Genomic DNA, 16,314 nt, shown 5'->3' with positions numbered 1-16,314 from the left:
TCCTTACAGACAGCGGCTGGATTTGAATCCGGGTGTTTGACAAAGTAATGCCAAGCCTTTCATGAAATTCTTGCCAGCTTTTATTAATCATATTCCACTTTACATTTTCAAAAACGTTACTTATTTCTCAGTGCTGAGTAATTTGATCATATGGTGAATGTGCTTATCACACCCTAAAGCATTAGTTTCACATTAAGTAAAGAACAATTGTGACCAACCACCAATCCCTATTTTTTGGACTTGATGTAGATCAGGATAAGTTCTTTTATCATTCCAACACTAAAATCAGAGCATTTAATATGAATTTTATAATTATATTGTTTCAGAATTTCCTGATTGCCCAGATGCTCTGATAAATGAAGATGTTGGCCCATTACATTTCACCAAATTGCATTACTGTGTTATGAACACAAAATATAAAAATCTGATTAGAATAAAACACACTCTCATGAACAGAGGCAAGTAGCTAATCTAATCTGGGTAAATATTTAGATTTTATCCTAGTAACAAAATCCTGCACTGTTACAATGAAGCCCCATGCTTGCTTAAGGAACACCACCTCATCTTCTATCTGGGCACATTACAGGCTTTTGTATTCAATCTTCAATTCTACAACTTCAGGTAACTTTATTTCTGTTTCTATCAGTTTGTGATATTGGCTCAGCTTTTCTTCTCTCAAAGTTCATTAGTGAACCAGCTGGGTTTACAATTCATGGTTATTTTCACATATTCAAGACTTCACTTTATACAAAAAAAATTGGAGCCAAAGGCACATCACTCTTAGAATACCAAATTGAATAGCCCCAAAGTAATAAGGATCATGATGCACAATTGATCCATGCTTATTGATTATTTTGCAACATTCAAAATAGGTTGCTGTCTGGTCTGTTAAGAAAATGAGCACAATTGGCCAAGCTGTATCATTAAATCTTGAGCAGCTCAACTGGACTCAAAGGTGAAACATACACTGTACTTTAAATTGTACTACAGCAAAGCTCTGTTAATCCAGGACTATAGTGGTGCCTTACAAGCAGATTTTCCACACCACCTAATGTTATTTTGTTTATACTTCAATACATTTAATTCACTGTTACACAGTACCATTTCAGTGAACCCAGTACGTTTCAAGAGAACACAGGAACCTGGGCCCTGACATGTGCAGGAACATGTGTGTTGAAATTGTAAACATGACTTGGTGCGCCAGGTGCTGAACCATCTCGATTTCCAAATGGTTGAATAGCAAATTTTTACCATGCATCATCCTTTGTAATAGGAAAGTCTTTGTACACTGGCCTCAATAATAAATCTATTATGCATAACTGTTAGTTTTTCCCCCATTTAAATATTGGGAAAATAAGTACCGATTCATACTATACATGAAGTGGAATGAAATTTATGTATTTAGAATCAATGGGAGCTGCCGCAGAGCAAGTTTAAATACACAAGATAACCTAAATCAGTGGTAACTGCATTATATAAAATAAATCAATTTTTCTACAAAGGGCACACTCATACTGTGACACAGTGGGAACAAATTATCATCTGCTTAGAAACAATAAGCTTCAAGAACATTTCAAAGTCATTATCTCAGATGCAGAAAGTACTTATATACCTTTAGTTCTTCAACCTATGTTGAGGGATACAGGATCACTGAGCTCAGTATTTAACTGTTCTGCTGCCGAACCATCTCTCTTTGAAATAATGTCTTCATACATCTCCTGGCTAATTAAATCTTGGGTTATGCTTTTGCTTTCTTCAAACTTGGGTAACACAACAGCAATATATCCTTCTGTGGAGGGCTAATGGTAAGGAATGAAAGAGTGTTACATTAAATAAAATAAAACAATATAAATTTGCACATTTTTGTTGTACCTTTTCTTGTAGAAGGCTGGGCTGCTGGAGGATATTTTCATTTACTTCCAACAATCGTCCTCTGATACAACTATAATAAGAAGATACTTTGTTAACTGTGGAACAGTTTATTTGTACAGCTCCTGTCATAGCTCCATGATTAAGAAGCACTAAGAGAACTCAGCCATGCTAATTCTGGTGATGCATTTTGGAAAGTCAAACCAACATAGGATTTGTACTATGAATGGTAGGGTACTAGGGAGTGTAATGGGACAGAAGGACCTAGGAGTACAAGTGCGTAGTTTGTTGAAAGCAGCATCACAGGTAGCCAGGGTGGTGAAAAAGGCATTTAGCATGCTGGCCTTCATCAGTCAGGGCACTGAGTAAAGGCGTAGGGACATCATGTTGCATTTGTACAAGTTGGTGAGGCCACACTTGGAGTACTATGTATAGTTTTGGTCACCCTGTTACAGGAAAGACATGGTTAAACTGGAAGGAGTGCAGAAAAGATTTGAGAATATTGCCAGGACTAGAGGGCCTGAGTTATAGGGAGAGGTTGGCCTGGCTAGGTCTTTATTCCTTGAAACATAGGAGAATGAGGACCAACCTTACAGAAATGTTTAAAATTATGAGAAGCATAGATAAGGTGGATGGTAACAGTCTTTTCCTCAGGGTAGGGGAGTCCAAAACTAGGATCATAGATTTAGGCTGAGAGGGGAAAGATTTAGAAGGAACCTGAGGGGCAACTTTTTCCATGCAGAGGGTGGTGAGTATATGGAACAAGCTGCTATAGGAAGTGGTTGAGGCAGGTACAATAATATGTAAGAAGCACTTGGATAGGTACATGGAGGGGAGGGGCCTTGAGGGATATGGGCCAAACACAGGAAATTGGGGCTAGCTGGATCGGCACAGTGGTTGGCATGGATTCTTTGGGCTTAATGGCCTGTATCCATGCTGTATTGCTCTGTGACTCTATGGCACTTGACTGCCTTTCCTACTTGGGATTTCTGAATAGAAGCTAATTAAGAATGAAGGGTGACAAAAATACATTATTGGCAATTACTTCCAAAAAGTATAATCCCGCTTTGTGACCTCAACTCAAATTCATTAGATATTGTAATCATAAATCTTCAAAAAGACCTTACCTGTATATTGTGAACTCCTCACCATTTTCACACATTATCCTGCACAATGGGGCAAGTTCTGTCAGGAATTGTCCACCCTGAAAGTTAAGTGTACAAATAGTTAGCAGATTTCTTTCTTGGTGAATGCAATCAACTTTAAAAATTTCTATCTATTCTCTTCAACTGATAAAATTGTCTTAACAATGGCTTAAAATATGATGTCAATACTATCATAAGGGTATCTAAACAAGTGTCTGAAAACATAGTTACTTACCAGAATACAGACTGATGAAATATCTTGTAGCTATAGAATACCTTTTAATCCAGGATAAGTCACACCCAACGAGTTTGTCATTGTGCAAGGAAACCTTGTATCTAATTTGCATAAAGTCCCACAAATAATAAATGAATAAACTAGATCAATTTTTTTTATTCTTGTTGTTTAAGGGATAAATATTGGTCTCTCCTGTTTTCTATAAAAATAGCTCTATGGATTTTTCTATCCACTGGAGGGGGCAGATTTTTGGGGCGTGGGGTCTCTTGGATTAATGTCCAATCTGAAAAATATGGCATCTCCACTATTATGACACTTCCTCAGTATTGGAAAGAAGTGAAACTACACTCAAATCAATTGGAGTATTTAACCCTAACCTCCCAATTTAAAAGCTGGAATGCTATGACTAAACCGAAGATACAGGTTTTTTTTGCAACAAGTAATTCCCCATCCACAAACAATAGACTAGCAACAGAAACAAATATATTCAAAACTGAGCCATATCAAATTCAAACAGGCAAAGCCAACAGTTAGAAACTGTGGGCAGCATATTGGCGCAGCTAGTGGAACTGCTGTCTCACAGCACTGGGGACCCAGATTCAGTTCTGACTGCAGTTGCTGTCTGTGTGGAGTCTGCACATTCTTCCTGTGACTGCAAGGTTTTCCTCCATGTGCTCTAGTTTCCTCCCACATCCCAAAGTCATATAGGTTGATAGGTTAATTAGCAACTGTAAATTGCCCCTGGTGTGTAGGTGAGTAGTAGAATCCGGGGGAGCTAATGAGACTGTGGGGAAAATAATTAATGGGATGAATGTAGTATCAGTGTAAATGGTTGGTGCAGACTTAGTTGGCCAAAGGGCTCTGTTTCTATGCTATATCTATGATTCTATGAGAAACAGATAACAAGGAGCAAAATTTGAGCAGTTGGTAATTGCTAAAATTAATTTTGGATACTTCAATCCAAAGCTGAGATCTTACAGCCAAACAGACCTCTGAGACATCTACAGTGCTCCATTTCTGTATTTAACCCTTCTACCTCTGGCAATGGAGGAAACTCTAAACCATGGAATTCCCTCTCTAATCCTCCTCCTCCTTTAACCAAGCTTTTAATCGTATCTCTTTATGTAGCTTGGTGATGTTTTGTTTGATAATGCTATTGTGAAGTACAATATGATACCGTTAGATGCTATAAAAATACAAAAGCCAAAACCAATAACAAATATCCTATTTTTCACATTCCTTTATGGGTTGCAAGAACAAGAGGTAGGAGTCCTCAAACCTGCTTTGCCATGCAATAATGTCTGACCTGACCTGATCTTGGCCTCAACTTGACTTTCATCCTATTCCACGTAACCCTAAAACTCAGCTACAGTCCAAGAATCTGACCATCTTTCCCTAAATGTATTCAGCAACTTATCCAGGATAGAGAATTTCAAAGATTTACAGCTCTCAATGAAATGCCCCTTCATCTGTCCTAAATGGGTGACCCTCTTATTCTGAGATTATGATCCCAATTCTAGATTTACCCATGAACAAAAACATCCTCTCCACATCTACCTTGTAAAGCCTCCCATAGAAACTTATATTTCAATGTTTTTCCAACTCGAGTGAACATAGGTTTAACCTGCTCAATCATTTCTCATAAGGCAAGCTCTTCCTCTCAGCAATCAACATGGTGAAAGTTCTTTAAACTGCCTCCAATGCAAGTATAACCACCCACCATCACCCTCCACCCTCTTTAAATAAGAGGACCAAAAGTGTAGGTACAACAGGTCTGGTCTCACCAACAACCTGTACACTTGTAGCAATTCTTTCCTACGTATATATACACACTGTGTGGGTGTCACTGGGAAGGACTGCATTTATTGTTTATTCTCAACTTCAAGATATGGAGAGCCACTTTCTCACACTGTTGCAATCCTTATGGAGCCACCATGTGACACCAATGACATTCAGATGAGCTGCTTTGCCATGCACGCTGTTGGAACTCCATTGATTCGTGTAAATGGAAATTAGTTCGTGATGCTCCTGACTTTTCGAAGGTGAAAATTATGTAGGAACTCAAAGTGAGCCACTTGCAGCAGGATATTCAACTTCTGAACTGTTCTAATAGCAACAGTATTTACATTCCTATTCCAATTACGTTTAAATTCTGATTAATGCTCAGAAATAGATGGTATAAACTAAATGACCTAAAGTACAGCACTTTATTGGACATTCCTGAGAGTAAAACACACATACACATCAAAAGGTAATGAAAGGACGATTTTGAAGACCGAAAGTGTCACTAAGGTTGGTGGTATAAGTGAGCATCAAAAGCTGCATTCAGGAGGATCAAATCTATCAATAAACTTTTGATGAAATATTCCACTGAAATGAATCATAAGCAAATATAAAATAATTAGCCTGGAAAAATTGGGCCAAGCTAAATTTTGGAGAATGGATATGCTTCAGAATGGAATTATGGATTGCTTAAAAGCCAATGAAACTATCACTTATTTAGCTATTTTACACAAGAAAAAGAGTACAAATATTAGAATTAGTTTCAAGGCAAGTGTGAATTTTCATATATATATCAAATGCAAAAAAATTTACACTAAAACATTGAAGAGATACAAGTGATGTACAACATCCAGAGACTGTTCTAAGTTACAGTGTAATGCTTTCTGTAAATAAAAATTATTTTTCCTCCGATTTCTCAAAGGGCAATGTTTTAGACTTCCTAAATTTAGACAATCTTACAAGCGTTGAAACATTACAAAGCAGTCTCTTCCTTTGTTACACTGAAGTCACTGTTTGTATCAGAAGTGAACAATAAAGGTGATTTTTTTTCTGAAAAGGTGGTTGCAAAATAATAAATATTTCATCTACAAAAATTCATTGTGAAAATTACACAGTGTGACAATATGTTACATTCTTCATATTTTTTTTAAAAAAGCAAAGAGGGGATTCAAATAAAAAGCACATATAACTCACCCGTTTAGATTTTCCTGAGACCTTGTTTTGTAATCGACTGCAGTTGGCACTGATTTGGTAGCTAATACTTTTTATTTTTTTTGCACTCTGTAACACAGGGTGAGATTCCGCCACAGTGATAACACATAACCTGTTGCAATTGAAAACAAAACTTTCATCTGAATCTTACAGAAAGAATTCAAAATGAGCTTTACTTATCAACATTTATCCCACTTGGTGTCATTTCAATAGTGCATCTCTTCCCTTCCCCAATACTCCACTTTCAACTGTTTACAACCTCAATTTTGCAGCTAGAACAAACTTTCTGGGATGTCACAGTAACTTTAACAAAATAATTGACACTGAAGTATAATGGGACATTATCAAAGGCTTGGTCTAACAGTTGGGTTATCAGAAACACATTCAAGAAGAGAGAGAAGTGGAGAGGTTTATGGAGGGAATCCCAAACCTTAGATTGTTAGCAGCTTCATGCATGTATGAAAATAGTGGAACAATTACATTCAGAGATGAATAAGTGGCCAGAATTTTAGGAATACAAATATTTCAGGTCTAGAAATGGGTAGAAATGACAGATAGGAAAGGGTGGAGCCAACAAGCAATACAAAAACATACAAGAACAGATAGGCACCAATGTGCATTAGCAAAAGCAGGGGTGATGAGTGAATGGAACTTGCTACAAGTATGGACATAGAAGGGAGTTATGGATGACCTCAACTTTACAAAAGAGTTGCTTTGGAATAGTCAAGTGTGTGGGTGACAACACCATGGGTGAGGATTTCAGCAACAGGTGACCCAAACTAGCAGTGGAGTTAATAGAACATTACAGCACAGTCCAGGCCCTTCAGCCCACGATGTTGCGCCGACCTCTTAACCTACTCTAAAATCAATCTACCCATTGCCTCCCACATACCCTTCCATTTCTCAGTCATCCATGTGCCTATCCAAGAGTCTCTTAAATCTCCTTACTATATCTGCCTCTACCAGCACCCCTGGCAGCACGTTGCACACACCCACCACTCTGTGTAAAAAAAAACTTAACTCTGATAATCCCCCCTGTAGTTTCCTCCAATCACCTTAAAATTATGTCCCCTCATGTTAGCCATTTCCACCCTAGTATGAAATCTCTGGCTGTTCACTCGATCTGCACCTCTTATCATCTTGTAAACCTCTATCAGGTCACCTCTCATCTTCCTTTGCTCCAAAGAGAAAAGCCATAGCTCACTCAACCTATTCGCATAAAACATGCTCTCCAATCTAGGTAGCATCCTCGTAAATCTTCTCTGCACCCTTTCTAAAGCTTCCACCTTGCTCCTATAGGGAGGCAACCGGAATTGAATACAATATTCTAAGTGGTCTAACCAGAATTTTATAGAGCTGCAACATTACCTCTCAGCTCTCGAACTCAATCCCCCGACTAACAAAGACCAACACGCCTTCTTAACAACCCTATCAATTTGCAGGGCAACTTTGAGGCATCTACGGACTTGGACCCCAAGATCCCTCTGTTCCTCCACACTGCTAAGAATCCTGCCATTAACCCTGTATTTTGCCTTCAAATTCGACCTTAAGTGTTATGGAGGTGGAAAGTGGCAATGATGGTAATAATGCAGGCATGTGGCCCAAAGCTCATCTCAGAGAAAGCTGTAAACAATCATTTTCAGTTTAAAGCAATCACCAGAGTTTATAACTTGGGAATAGAACTTTTAGTAGGGACTGAAGACAAGTTTTCCCAATATTTATTTGTAGGAAAGTTCTGCTTATCCAATACTGTTTGTCGAAGAGCAGTTTGACAATTTTAAAACAAGAAAGGAGGCATTTAGATATCATGTGTACATGTGTAAATTTTCAATTGTTGCAGCAAAGGGGTCACTATATGTAGATGAAAAATATGAGGTAACAGGTGTGGTTGTGGGAAGATAACTATTGCAGATGATCCTTGCCTTTTCATTTGAAATAGAGAGGACCCAGAATGTGATCCCAGTCAGCTGAACAACAATGGAGGGGTGCTGGAGCCAAGTGATTGAGTAACTACAATAAAGACTACAAAAAAGGATAGATCACCCATGTCACAATTACATGCCTTGAGTGGCCTTAATAATATCCATTCTAGAATGGTGGAAGAGGTGAAAGCCTGACCTAAAGGTACTCAAATAAAGGAGTTCCTAGCAAAATAGTTACAATTTTGGGAAACTATAAAACATTCATACTCTGGAAAGGAAAAGGTGATTGAAAATGGGGCAGCAGTTTGCCAGGGTGGAGAAGCTGAATTGTTTTTTTTTGAAAGGGTGTGACTAGGGCAGACTTATAGAGAAACAGTACTCGAGAGCCACAAATAACATCAATTTGCATGGAATCTAGCAAAGGCAGCTAGATAGTCAGCAAAAGGAGATCAGTGGTTAGTAATTCAGTACAAAAAAGTGTGTGTAAGAAGTGGGAGGTTTCATGGACAAGATGACCTTAGAAACAGGATACAGAGAGACAGGAAATATACTGGTGAAGAATGCAAATCTGAGGCCAAGGTCATGGGATCATTCAAAAATGGCAGAGCAGGTTGAGAAAGTGCTTAAGGCATACACAATTCTGAGTTTCATTAATAATGTATAGAGTATAAAAGTAAGAAAGTTATGGTGAACATTTATAAAACTCTATTCCAGCCTCAACTGGAGTATTGTGTTCATTTCTGGTTGCCACACCATAAGGAGGATATGAAGGCATTAGGGTAAAAGATTTACAGAATGGTTACTGGGAGGAGGACTACAGTTGCAAGAATAGAGAGGCTGGGACTGCTTTCTTTGGAGAAGGCTGAGGGGTGGATTGATACTGTCAATAAAATGGTGAACAGTCTAGATGGAGTGGATATTGGAAGACTGTTCCCATCAGTATAGGAATCAAGGACTAGAGGTCATGAACATGAAGAGAGCTCAGTATGAGGAGATACTTTTTCTGGCATTCTGTGTAATTGGAATCTGAAATGATGATTGAATCAGAATCAGGTTTATTATCACTGACATATGTTGTGAAACTTGTTGTTTTGTGGCTGCAGTGCAGTGCAAGACAAAGATATAAAAATTACTATAAATTACAAAATAAATAAATAGTGCAAAAGAGGAATAACGAGGTAGTGTTCATGGACCGTTCAGAAATCTGATGGCGGAGGGTAAGAAGCTGTTCCTGAAACATTGAATGTGGGTCTTCAGGTTCCTGATCCAGTGGGCTAGAGAAAAGAATGGTACAGCTGGGGGCAGCTGGCCAAAAGGTCTAGTTTTTAGTGATATCAGTTCACATACATATCATTGGATATGAACGTTGAAAGAAATCAAAACTTAGTAGCTTTGACTCTGACCAATAACCATACAGCACATATCTAGAGGGTTTGACAGCAAACGCTAAAGAACATAAAGCTGTACAGCACAGGAGCAGGCCCTTTGGCCCACAATGTCTGTGCCAACCATTATGCCAATCAAAACTAATCCCATCTGCCTTCACATGGTCTACATCCCTCCATTCCTGCTTACTCATGGTAAACATTGCTGTCATATTGAAAATGATTTTACCCAACTGGCAATGTTATGGCATTTCCATCAAGCAATTTGGCATCACATCTTGCTGCTGTTCAACTCAGCTTTCGTATTCTCTAAAGATTGCAACATTACAAGAAACAACTTTAAAAAGTGCAAACATTCAGATGGCATATTTTGAAGGAATTGATGTAATAGTGTCATCACTGCTTTCAAAGTTGCTTTATTGAGGACATTATTATTGCACAGCGTAAAGCATTTCATAATTTTCTATCAAAGATAAGATATCATATGCACTTACCTATTAGAATGCTGTAATATGCAATGATCTTCACAGGGCTTGCCTTTTACATCTGGATGAAAAGATCAACAAGAATTATTTAAAAAAAAATACTACTTTCATAATGACCCATTAATACAATTTCAGATGACATTTAAAACAAAAATCTTTAAATACTTGAAATTACAACGCTATATTTCATTCCTTTGTAAATTACCAGCTAATCTTGCTTATTTCTGGTCCCTGTAACTTTATTTCTCTCCATATTTTTGTTTCTTTCTATAAAAAGTCAACTTTTCATTCAAAGGTTACAATCTTTTATCCTTCATTTCCACAGAGATATTATAGATGTGTAATAATATTTAGTACATTAGTTCTCTCTATTGTACTGGCAGAATTGAATGACATGTTGATGATCTAACTGATAAGAGGATTCTAATATCTGTATCAAAATCTATATCAAAAATAAACTTTCCAGTACAGATTATCATCCAATGAGATTTGTAACTTTTGGGTGAGTTATGAAGTAAAAGAAAAATTGAATTACTCAATACTTAAAAGATCTCCATGCTGAGATTTCTTTTAAATTAATTTTTCAGGATGCAGGTCACTTTCTTGAATTGCTGCAGACCTTATGGCAAGGACATTCTGACAATGGTGTTGGGGAGTTCCAGGGTTCAGACCCAGCGACGAAAAAATGATTGATACACTTCCAAGTGTGCAACTTCAGGAGGGAAATTGTATATGCAGTAACACATGCACCTGTTGTCTTTGTCCTTCCTGGTGGAAAAGATCACAGGGCAGTTTTGAAGTTTGCCATTCTATGCAATCCAAAGAAAACTTTTAGGAATGGCTCTTCTCCTCGAGCAGATAAATACCACCAGATATTTTGCTATCCGAGTTGTTCATTGGTCAAATGGGAAAAGCTTAAGTGACAGGATGGCAAGAGAGGATATAATGCCCTTCTGGGTCACATGCCCCCTATACACAATGTTCAATAAGCAGCTCTTTAACAGTGCAGAAAGTGACAGTTTACCTGATATCACTGTATAGGCAACCCATGTTACAGCCATTCAGGTAACAAATTTGCCTATACAGAATTCCCATATCACTACTCAAAAATTTGATACACAAATAATTCAGATACTGTAATCATAAAACATCACAATGATGGAGACACAACTATAAATGCCCAAGAGAATCCGACTATATAGCATGCCATTCCACTACTACTCTGTGCTTCCATACATCTTTCAGCAAGCAAGTCAATTGTATGCTACCAGGCTAATTGTGAGAACAGGTCTGTAAAACACACCACTATTAATGGAGATTACAATCACTGACAATAGGTTTAGCTCAATTGAGTACAAGCCAATAATTATGGTCCTTAGGCTTTGATCCTGCAGAAGTCTTCATCAACACTACTGCTTTGATTACCTATTGGATTATTTGTCATTATGTACTATCTGATCTACTTTTCAAATTAATTATTTACAACCACTCAGAAAATAACTTTCATTTATGAACTCTAATGTACACAAGTATTTGCCCAAACTTATGTCAAGCAAAATGAAAATAACCTCATTTGTTCTAAAGCACTAATGACTTCCCCCAATTAAAAATGTACATTTCAAATTTAATGCAAGAAAAATTTCTAGTCATAAGCTTCTTGTGCTTGCATATTTAAGTTCATTTGTGGGTTATTCATATACATCATTTACACCTGCGTCCACCATATGTGCAGGCAGGTTTTTTTCAGATTCCAAATCACACAGGTTGCCTGAAAAAGAGTCTCCTCACTCTGAGCTCTTTTTATGTCTATGACCTCTAATCCTTGATTCCAACACTGATGGGAACAGCGTCCCAGTATCGACTTCATCTAGACTGCTCATCATTTTGTAGATGGTATCAAATCTCCCCTCAGCCTTCTCCAAAGAAATTCTTGTACCTGTAGTCCTCCTCCCAGTAACCATTCTGTAAATCTTTTAACCTAATGCCTTCATATCCTCCTTATGATGTGGCAACCAGAAGTGAACACAATACTGCAGTTGAGACTGGGGCAGTATTTTATAAATGTTCACCATAATTTCCCTGTTTTTATACTCTATGCATTATTAATGAAACTCAGAATCGTGCATGCCTTCTTGCTCACTTTCTCAACCTACCCCACCATTTTTCAATGATCTGTTCACACATACTCCCAGATCCCACTGCTCTTGCACCATTTTAGAACAGTATCCTTTATTGCTCCTCTTCATTCTTCCCCCTAAAATACTTCCACAGATGTTTTTCATTTGCCAGGCCATCAATGACTTATGTTCCTAGATTATTGGTATGCTGTCTGTTTCTGAGAAGACCACACTTCTCTGCATTAAACTTCATCTGCCATACATTAGCCCACTCTACCGGCTTTTACACCTTGCTGCAATCAATCACAGAGTTCACGATACTGCCAAATTCTGTGTCTTCCGCAAGTTTAAAAATTGAAGCTTGCATCCATAAGTCTCACACATTAACTTAGATTAAAATAAAAGCAATAGCTACTTTCCTTCAGTCTGAAAAACAACCATTCACTACAATCTTGTTGTCTATAAGTTAGCCAACTTTGTATGCAGATTATCAAAGTGTCTATTATGTGCTTCAACTTTGCTGATCAGCCTGTTATGGGGCATCTTATCAAAAGCCTTCTGCAAGTCCATGTACACCACATTGACTACATTACCCTCATCAACTTTATCCATTAGCTCATCAAAAAAATCCTATTTAAATACAATTGGCCCTGACAAATCTGTGGCTAATTTGCCCTACCCCTGTCCCAGATCAATATTACCAGGTTTCATACCACTGCATTAAACTAACCAGCCTGTATACTTAGAGTCAAAAAGCACGGAAACAGGCCCTTTGGCCCAACTGGTCCATGCCAACCAAGACTCCCATCTAAGCTAGTCCCATCTGCCTGATTCGGCTCATATCCCTCTAAACCTTTCCTATCCATGTACCTGTCCAAGTGTTTTTTAAATGCTGTTAATCTACCTGCCTCAACTACTTCCTCTGGCAGCTTATTCCATATACAGAACACCTTCTGGGTGAAAATATTTGCCCACAAGGTTCCTATTAAACCTCTTCCCTCTAACCTTAAACCTACTGTGTCCATTCATCCTATGTATGCCCTTCATGATCTTAAACACCTCTACATCACCCCACCCATATTCCCATTTTTGAACTAGGAAGCAACATTCGTTACTTTCCAGTCCTCTGATCCAAAGAGCACAAGAAGATTATGGTCAGTGCTCACAATTTTCTCTCATATTTCTCTCAGAACCCTAGGATGCAGCCCATCAGGTCACGATGACTTGAATACTTTTAAATTCAGCCAACTTTTCTAATACCTTTATGCTATCAACTTCTAATGTATGTGTTGGCAATCTCCTCCTCACCACTACTTTGGAATCACTCTTCCCTGGTGGAGACAGAGGCAAAGTTCATACCTTTTTTCTCATTTTTGTCCTCTATGAGCCCCACGCCTCCTAGTCTTATATGCTTTTAGAACACTTTTTCATTCCCATTTACGTTGGTAGATAATCTTTTCTTATACATTCTCTTTCCTATACCGTAGAGAAAAAGCAGGAAGCACATCACTCAGAGTTGCACCTTAGAGAAGTCTCCAGAGTCTTTTTTGCAGCTGTCAATACCATAGAAAGCCTACCAGTGTTCTCAGAAAATGACAGCCTAACAATAATCTAGGAACTCAGCAAAGCCATTGATGGCCCAGCAAATGAAAATCATCCTTGGAAAGTTGAAATTCCACCTGATGCCACCAAATGTGTGTGAATATCTTTGCTGTAAGACCTCCACTGGTTCCTTTACCTGTGCTGGAAGGAAGGTGTGATTGCACAAAAGGCGATGGGCTCCATTACAGCGTTGCCACATGTTAAGGCAGTTTGGGTAATGGAAATTCACCCTTAATGAATTCGCAAATCACTACCAAAAAATCTGAGATACAGAATAAAAGTTGGCTCTTACAGGATTTGTGAGAATAAAAAGTAACTAAATAAACAAAATGCAAGAGGAAAAAAAACTAATTTTGTCAATCTTTGTCAAAGGTTTGCATTATAGAAAGTTGCGATATAGATGGTTTTCTCTGAATGCGAGCCCAAACACAGGGGTGTACAATATTATCACAAGAACAATGGTGACAGGAACAATTGTCTTAACTTCTGCTACATCTCATTCTTCATTATTTTCATTATTACTGTCAAACTCTGCACATTGACCTCAATAGACTCCACATCCTTGTTTACCCTGAGTAACAGTTCAGCATCCAATATAGCAAATGTATTAACTTTTAGATAACGTCCACACCGCCTGCACAAAGGCAAATATGGAAAAATCCATTATATTCCCAGCCTAGGTACACTGCATCATCATACAAAACCCCTACTTTGCCAATGTTTTGCCATACAAAATAATAGTACATTTCCTACTGCATACAATGCCTCTGTATCTTAAATAGAGATAAGGCAGAAAAGAATCAACCGGTTGCCACAAGTTACAATGTAGACCAGTAGCTCCCAACGCTTTTGAACAAGAATCTCACTTGGTCATATGCAGTAAAATAAAACTCCTTCCCTCTTTACAGTAATTGCCTGGTGATAGCACAAGCCACTCCTGGCAATTGCTGGCTGTCCTGCAACTGCAGCAGCTAGCTTGTATATATTGTTTTTGTGTGAAATTTGTAACTATACCTAACCTCAATATTATCCAAGCCTCATGGACCCCTCCAATCTTACCTGAGGAACTGCAATAGATAATACTTCTCCCTCATTCATAACGTGAATAGATGATTGACACTTCCCTCTACTGCTCAATTTAGCAGCATTGCCAGAACAGGTATGCTGACATAGAGAGTAGGGTAAATTAAAGGAAATGACTGGTAGCAGGTTGTGACAACCAGGCTCATAATAGAAAGCTCAGGAAAAAAAAGTATAAAGAAAACGAGAGGCAAATAAGGGATCACGAGAAAAGAACAGGAACATCGAACAGTACAGCACAGGAACAGGCCCTTCAGCCCACTGCATCAGTGCCGACCACGGTGCCACTATAACTGACCCCATCTGCCTGCACATGTTCCGTACCTTTCTATTTCCTGCCGGTTCTCGCGTCTGTTTAAATGCCTCTGAAACAAAACACCTCCCATGACAGCCCGTTCCAGGCACCTACCACTTTCTGTAAAAAGACACATGGCCGGCCTTATTAGTAATGAACCTTAAAGTTATAGGGAGATACCGCAATGAACAGGACTAACAGCCCCTCTCCCTAACGCCTCCCTTCCCCTCCCATCCCCATGCCCACCCCCTCCCCATACCGCCCTCTCCAACACCCCGACGTCCCCTCTCCCTAATCTCGCCTGTCCGGTAAAACTGCCGTGACTCTCCTACCGCCAGAACCAGCGGCCCGTAACCACGGAGCGGCGCCGCCCACCTGTCTTGTACCAACGGGTGAAGTAACGATCCACCACGGACGGACGCGCCCGCGTCTCCGCCATCTCCCGCCGGAAGTAAAGGGGAAAATGCCGGGGCCGTATCCCGGTAACCCGCCGGAAGGAGGGCGCCGCAGGCCGTCTCTTAGCAATTCACCGGAAGTACGGCGGTTCCGCGCTCTCTCCAGATGCGAGCGGCAGGGAGTCTGCTGGAGGAACATCGGCAGCATCTGTGGGAATGGCCGGCGGTCCGGGTCGAGCACCCTCTGTGCAGGGAAAGGAAGGGCCGGCGGTCCGGGTCGAGACCCTGCATCAGGCCTCAATTGCCCTCGGTCCCACAATTGGCGCATCGCACTGCTTCGACTTGCAGTTGCGTGGATAATTTACAAATCATACCGCTCGGAATCAGGCCTTTTGGCCCATCCTGTTTGTACTGGCCATCAGCTACCTAAATGGAAATCAAATCAAAACCACAGATATTGTATCTATCTGTACTAATCCAATCTTCCACCCCTCTGCTTATTTGTCTAAATTAAACCCACCACCCTTTCGGGCAATGAGGTCCACGTTTCACCCACCCTCAGAAGAAAAAAATACTTGCTCACACTCTCTGTAAATCTCCTGCCCCATTCCTTAAACCCATGCCCTGTGGTTAAAGATATCTGTGCTCCGTGGAGAACCACGAGGGTGTTAGGTATTGGGGGGAATTATGGATTTGGAGGGACGAGGTCAGATTGGGAATTGAAAATGATGGAGATTTTAAAACCATGGGTTGGCCATTGTAGGTCAAATACAGGAGAACTGAGTGAACA

At 39.4% G+C, this 16,314-nt stretch overlaps 1 protein-coding gene across 2 annotated transcripts; it reads right to left on the bottom strand.

Annotated features, from left to right (window-relative positions):
* Positions 1 to 56: 56 nt before the first annotated feature.
* On the bottom strand, positions 57 to 15,940 carry abitram (actin binding transcription modulator). 2 transcript variants are annotated; one of them, XM_052016352.1, is made up of 6 exons: positions 15,462 to 15,940; positions 10,045 to 10,096; positions 6,226 to 6,355; positions 2,997 to 3,073; positions 1,873 to 1,942; positions 57 to 1,799 (listed from the first exon to the last, which is right to left on the bottom strand). In XM_052016352.1, the coding sequence occupies exons 1-6, from the start codon at positions 15,850 to 15,852 to the stop codon at positions 1,623 to 1,625; spliced, it is 897 nt and encodes a 298-aa protein (XP_051872312.1). In that variant the 5' UTR covers positions 15,853 to 15,940; the 3' UTR covers positions 57 to 1,622. The 2 variants fall into 2 exon arrangements, with proteins under 2 accessions (XP_051872312.1, XP_051872313.1); XM_052016353.1 differs by having other exon boundaries at positions 58 to 1,799; positions 15,505 to 15,707.
* Positions 15,941 to 16,314: the final 374 nt, after the last annotated feature.

This window comes from Pristis pectinata, chromosome 5 (genome assembly GCF_009764475.1).
Source record: "Pristis pectinata isolate sPriPec2 chromosome 5, sPriPec2.1.pri, whole genome shotgun sequence".
NCBI lineage: Eukaryota > Metazoa > Chordata > Chondrichthyes > Rhinopristiformes > Pristidae > Pristis > Pristis pectinata.
Note: the sequence above shows the minus strand (reverse complement) of the source record. Positions and strands in the feature narration are given on the sequence as shown.

Coding starts and splice junctions, on each gene's coding strand:
- abitram (XM_052016352.1), bottom strand. CDS start 15,852: ATGCGCCAATTGTGGGACCGAGGGCAATTGAGGCCTGATGCAGGGTCT. Junction 10,097..15,461: donor ACGGGCCGCTGGTTCTGGCG/GTAGGAGAGTCA, acceptor CTTTTCATCCAG/ATGTAAAAGGCAAGCCCTGT. Junction 3,074..6,225: donor TCTCAGGAAAATCTAAACGG/GTGAGTTATATG, acceptor CTTAACTTTCAG/GGTGGACAATTCCTGACAGA.